The 6,115-nt window shown below is 41.7% G+C and overlaps 1 protein-coding gene across 1 annotated transcript in view; it reads right to left on the bottom strand.

The window, feature by feature from the left end:
* LOC106597385 (lysine-specific demethylase RSBN1L) overlaps positions 1–6,115 on the bottom strand; it is a 91,778-nt gene extending 85,663 nt beyond the window's left edge. The window contains exon 1 of the mRNA XM_045722468.2: positions 5,567–6,115. Within this exon, the coding sequence (XP_045578424.2) occupies positions 5,567–6,080 (514 nt within the window). The 5' untranslated portion in view covers positions 6,081–6,115. The remainder of the gene's footprint in view (positions 1–5,566) is intronic.

Raw genomic sequence — 6,115 nt, 5'->3', positions numbered from 1 at the left:
CTCTTCCCTACATATGGCACCCTATTCCCTAATGGCCCTGGTCAAGAGTAATGTAGAAATGGAACCCTATTCCATAATGGCCCTGGTCTAGAGTAATGCAGAAATGGAACCCTATTCCCTAATGGACCTGGTCTAGAGTAATGCAGAAATGGAACCCTATTCCCTAATGGCCCTGGTCTAGAGTAATGCAGAAATGGAACCCTATTCCCTAATGGCCCTGGTCTAGAGTAATGCAGAAATGGAACCCTATTCCCTAATGGCCCTGGTCTAGAGTAATGCAGAATGGAACCCTATTCCCTAATGGCCCTGGTCTAGAGTAATGCAGAAATGGAACCCTATTCCCTAATGGCCCTGGTCTAGAGTAATGCAGAAATGGAACCCTATTCCCTAATGGACCTGGTCTAGAGTAATGCAGAAATGGAACCCTATTCCCTAATGGCCCTGGTCTAGAGTAATGCAGAAATGGAACCCTATTCCCTAATGGCCCTGGTCTAGAGTAATGCAGAAATGGAACCCTATTCCCTAATGGCCCTGGTCTAGAGTAATGCAGAAATGGAACCCTATTCCCTAATGGCCCTGGTCTAGAGTAATGCAGAAATGGAACCCTATTCCCTACATATGGCACCCTATTCCCTAATGGCCCTGGTCTAGAGTAATGCAGGGTATATGGTGTCATTTGGGACGCTGACTCTGTAATTTACTGATTCCTAACTGCTTTCCAGTCTGAAGTACGACAGGTTCTCACAAAGAAAGAGACTTTTTTACAAGATAGGCTATTGCTGACATTTGAGGAAAGCAATTTATGGGCGTCGCTGAAATGCGATCTGTTGGATTGTCAGCTGTTAAAACACACAGGACAATGTAACTAGTGGTATCACTGATGACTACTTGATCGGTAGCTAGCATGATTACACAGCTCGGCATTACTGGACACTTTCACAAATGGCAGGTAGAAAAGTATTATGCCAATTTACAGAAACTGCAGTAAATGTCAAACTGCAATGAACATGATCAAAATAGTATTATATGAAAATGATTATGATCTAGGCCTAGCCATTTATGAACACGTCGTAGGTGGGAAGCTCAGTGGAGAAAAGTGCCCGAAACAGCAAGGTAAAATCCAATTAAAAGACAAAGGCAGACAGAAATTGTAGTAACCCATCACAGTAAGTCAGTAATTACACCGTACATGTAATCATCACATCTACAGTGAAACACTCAGAGGAACTGAAAAGCCAAGTAACCATTAGGGAACTATACACGCTTCACCAAGACGGCAGCAAGTGTGTTGTCCAACAGGACTCTGAACAGCTTCTACCCCCAAGACATAAGACTGAGAAATAGTTCAACAGTTCACCAGATAGCTACCCGGTCTATGTACATTCAGCCTTTTTGCACTAACTTCGACTCATCACATACGCTACTGCCTAGTCAAATCAAATGTTATTTATTGCATGCGCGGAATACAACAGGTGTAGACTTTACAGTGAAATGCTGACTTAGGAGCCCTTTCCCAACAATGGAGAGAAGAAAAAAATGTACATTTTTAAATATTACCAATAAAAAAAGCGATGAGGTTTTATAGAAGGAGTGCTGGTAACGAGTCAGTGTGCGGGGGTATGAGGTAATATGTACATGCAGGTTGGGGTAAAGTGACTAGACAATCAGGACAGATGATAAACAGTAGCAGCAGCGTATGTGAAGAGTGTGAAAGTGTGTCTATGTGTGTGTGGTGTCAATATACGTGTGTGTGTGTGTGTGTGTGTGTGTGTGTGTGTGTGTGTGTGTGTGTGTGTGTGTGTGTATAGAGTCCAGTGCAAGAATGTCGGGGGGGCGGGGGGGGGGTCAACAGCAGGTAGAAGACGTAAACAAAAGGCATGTTTACTAGGGTGTTACAGTACAAAACCTTAAATCTGACACCATGTCACACCACTGGAATGTGTGCAAGCTACAAATTCAAACGTTGGGCCTAATTGTTTTGCGGACAAAAGGGAGAAGTAATAGTATTGCACAGCACGAGGCTTCCGATTGGTCAATAACTTGTTACTCATTCATATAAAATAATAAGTGACTCATTACTCCCTACTGGGGATTTTATCAGCCTAAAACAGCACCTAAAATATTACTCCCTACTGGGGATTTTATCAGCCTAAAACAGCACCTAAAATATTACTCCCTACTGGGGATTTTATCAGCCTAAAACAGCACCTAAAATATTACTCCCTACTGGGGATTTTATCAGCCTAAAACAGCACCTAAACTATTACTCCCTACTGGGGATTTTATCAGCCTAAAACAGCACCTAAAATATTACTCCCTACTGGGGATTTTATCAACCTAAAACAGCACCTAAACTATTACTCCCTACTGGGGATTATATCAGCCTAAAACAGCACCTAAAATATTACTCCCTACTGGGGATTTTATCAGCCTAAAACAGCACCTAAAATATTACTCCCTACTGGGGATTTTATCAGCCTAAAACAGCACCTAAACTATTACTCCCTACTGGGGATTTTATCAGCCTAAAACAGCACCTAAACTATTACTCCCTACTGGGGATTTTATCAGCCTAAAACAGCACCTAAACTATTACTCCCTACTGGGGATTTTATCAGCCTAAAACAGCACCTAAAATATTACTCCCTACTGGGGATTATATCAGCCTAAAACAGCACCTAAACTATTACTCCCTACTGGGGATTATATCAGCCTAAAACAGCACCTAAAATATTACTCCCTACTGGGGATTATATCAGCCTAAAACAGCACCTAAAATATTACTCCCTACTGGGGATTTTATCAGCCTAAAACAGCACCTAAAATATTACTCCCTACTGGGGATTTTATCAGCCTAAAACAGCACCTAAACTATTACTCCCTACTGGGGATTATATCAGCCTAAAACAGCACCTAAAATATTACTCCCTACTGGGGATTTTATCAGCCTAAAACAGCACCTAAAATATTACTCCCTACTGGGGATTTTATCAGCCTAAAACAGCACCTAAACTATTACTCCCTACTGGGGATTTTATCAGCCTAAAACAGCACCTAAAATATTACTTCCTACTGGGGATTTTATCAGCCTAAAACAGCACCTAAACTATTACTCCCTACTGGGGATTTTATCAGCCTAAAACAGCACCTAAACTATTACTCCCTACTGGGGATTTTATCAGCCTAAAACAGCACCTAAAATATTACTTCCTACTGGGGATTTTATCAGCCTAAAACAGCACCTAAAATATTACTTCCTACTGGGGATTATATCAGCCTAAAACAGCACCTAAACTATTACTCCCTACTGGGGATTTTATCAGCCTAAAACAGCACCTAAAATATTACTCCCTACTGGGGATTTTATCAGCCTAAAACAGCACCTAAAATATTACTCCCTACTGGGGATTTTATCAGCCTAAAACAGCACCTAAACTATTACTTCCTACTGGGGATTTTATCAGCCTAAAACAGCACCTAAAATATTACTCCCTACTGGGGATTTTATCAGCCTAAAACAGCACCTAAACTATTACTTCCTACTGGGGATTTTATCAGCCTAAAACAGCACCTAAAATATTACTCCCTACTGGGGATTTTATCAGCCTAAAACAGCACCTAAAATCATATTATTTAACATACAGTATATCAATAAATAGACTATCAACATTCGGGACATTCCACCAGGGTCATAGAAATTATTACAAGTGTTGGTGTTCTATCTGCCAAAAACGTGTTGGAGGTGTGTATGAGAAAAGGTCAGATCAAATCAAATGTATTTATAAAGCCCTTTTTACAATCAGCCGAAGTCACAAAGTGCTGTACAGAAACCCAGCCTAAAACCCCAAACAGCAAGCAATGCAGATGTACTGTTTTGTAACAGAATGACTGCACCAACAGCACAAACCTTCATTCTGTTATCAAACTTTGCATCTGCCTTGTTGTTCAAGTAAATGTGTTCTTGTGAAATGTTTCATGGACATTGTTAAATGTAGTCCTTGTGCATAGAGGTATATGATTTGTTTAAATTTGACATCATTGATGCGTGTTTGACATCCAGATTTTTCGCTTTAAAATGTGTCTAAGCAACACTCTTACCCTGGAATTGCCACCCTCTCTCTCTCTGCTTGACTTGAGTTCAAGTCCTCCAGCTTTCACATCTCTCCCTCTCAACAGCCTTCTGTCCTACCAGCTCACACCTGCTTATCTCAATGGAGCCAACACCAGCCTGAACTTGGAATCCAACAGCAATGCAGTAGGCCTGTTTTTTTAATGCTGGGAATGAACTCCAGGTGAACTTGGAATAGAATTATAATCTTATTTTGAACTTTAAATTACCTTGGAATACATAGAATTATAATCTTATGTTGAACTTAAATAGTATTGGAATAGCTAGAATTAGAATATAAACTTGAATGTATATTTTGTAGGCCTACTTGAAATCATCCTGTTAAACATCGAATTACAATGCTGGAATATGTATTTTATCCCCTTTTAAGTATCTGTCACAAGGTCCCTCTAATGCCCTGAGAAGGTGGGGGGGCTCTCCGTTTTATAATACGTACAGTCTTCGTTTCTCTCACATTGGTCAAATTTAAGAAATGAATTAGTCCTAAAAGATTGGATCCAAACTAAACTGTATGAATAACATCCTTTGTGTTAGAATGCCAGTTTGAGACAGATCTATTCATGTGGTTGATAGTGGCAGCAGCATGTAATAATATTCAGAGGTAGAGATAGCGGTTCCTCGACTCCACTGCCTCGCTCGCTGCTCCGGTGTTATTTGGGGGGCGTGGTGGTGATACAAAAACAACAGTTGATGGCGGCGGATTGTTTAATAAACCGTAATTTGAACACTGTCTTAAAACCACCCGTTACAATTAAAACACCACTTATGTGTAGGCCGAACGACCGGTCAATGTTTCGCCAACACGTCTAACGCTCTCCCAGAGCGTAATGCTGATCTTACAGTTGTTTGTTTATACAACCACGACAATTTATTCCGCTCTGGTTGATCAATTGTATTTCCCGTTTGAATTGAACTAAAACGTGTGTTTGTAAAATGTGCAATAATGTTTCCAATCGTGGCTTGAAATCAGTGGACCGCTATGTAACAGCTTGCAGAAGAACGCTCGATACTTTAACATTCGACCGAGCATTTTCTATGCAGGTTCAAGAGCGGGTAAATCCGCAGCCATTAGCCAAACAAGCGAGAAGAACAGCGAAACTCGGACAAAAACCTTAGCATTTCACCGTAAAAATGTCTTTAGATGTACAATCGTGCCTAGAATTAGAAATGTAAACGGTCCTTTCCAAAATAACGCCAAAACTATTTGGAATAAGATGCGATAACAGACGCAGTTGTGGACTGGACACATTGTCACACTGTCGGCCCCACATGCTTCATAGTCCTGAAGAGCGACAGCCACTAGCACTGAAAAGCTACGTGGTTAATGGACACTGACGTCTTTCTATGGACAATAACATGTAGTAACACTTTCTATTCATGTAACGTTATATCCAGCCAATCGTTTTGTGCGTAAAATTGCGCATAGATATAAAATACCTTTTTGTACCAACTTCATCTCCCCGTTCTCCTTCTTCATTACAGTAGTGACGTTACTCAGACTGCTGCTAATATTTCCAGGAGTACCAGGGACTGGTTTATGTTTCTTCTTTTCCTTGAAATCCTTCTCTTTCTCTCGTTTTTCCTTGGGCTTTTTGGATGGTGGTTTGGTATGGGAGGCGAGGAAAGCGCTCTGCTTGAACACTGTGTGAATGGGAGGCTGGAGGGGCGCCGAGGGGTTGCTGCTCGCCTTGACGGGGCTGAAGGTCCATGTTATCGGGTTGCCTGAACTCTGCTTCTGGTGCTGCTTCTCCACTGCGCCGCCACCTCCTTCCCCATTTAATTTATTAGGTTTAAGGCTCTTCTCATCGTTTCGGACTCGCTTGGGCGGCGGCGGGTGAATGTCCCGGGAAGACTGCGGCCGGGTGTCCGACGCTAGTTTCGGTTCTCTAGATTTGGCGAGCGGGCTTTTGGTCGCTGCACCAAAGTGAATGAAGCTCAGTGACTCCGCCATCTTGGGGATTTCTGTATTTACTCTCCCGACCGCTG

This window comes from Salmo salar, chromosome 07 (genome assembly GCF_965601325.2).
Source record: "Salmo salar chromosome 07, fSalSal1, whole genome shotgun sequence".
Lineage (NCBI taxonomy): Eukaryota > Metazoa > Chordata > Actinopteri > Salmoniformes > Salmonidae > Salmo > Salmo salar.
Note: the sequence above shows the minus strand (reverse complement) of the source record. Positions and strands in the feature narration are given on the sequence as shown.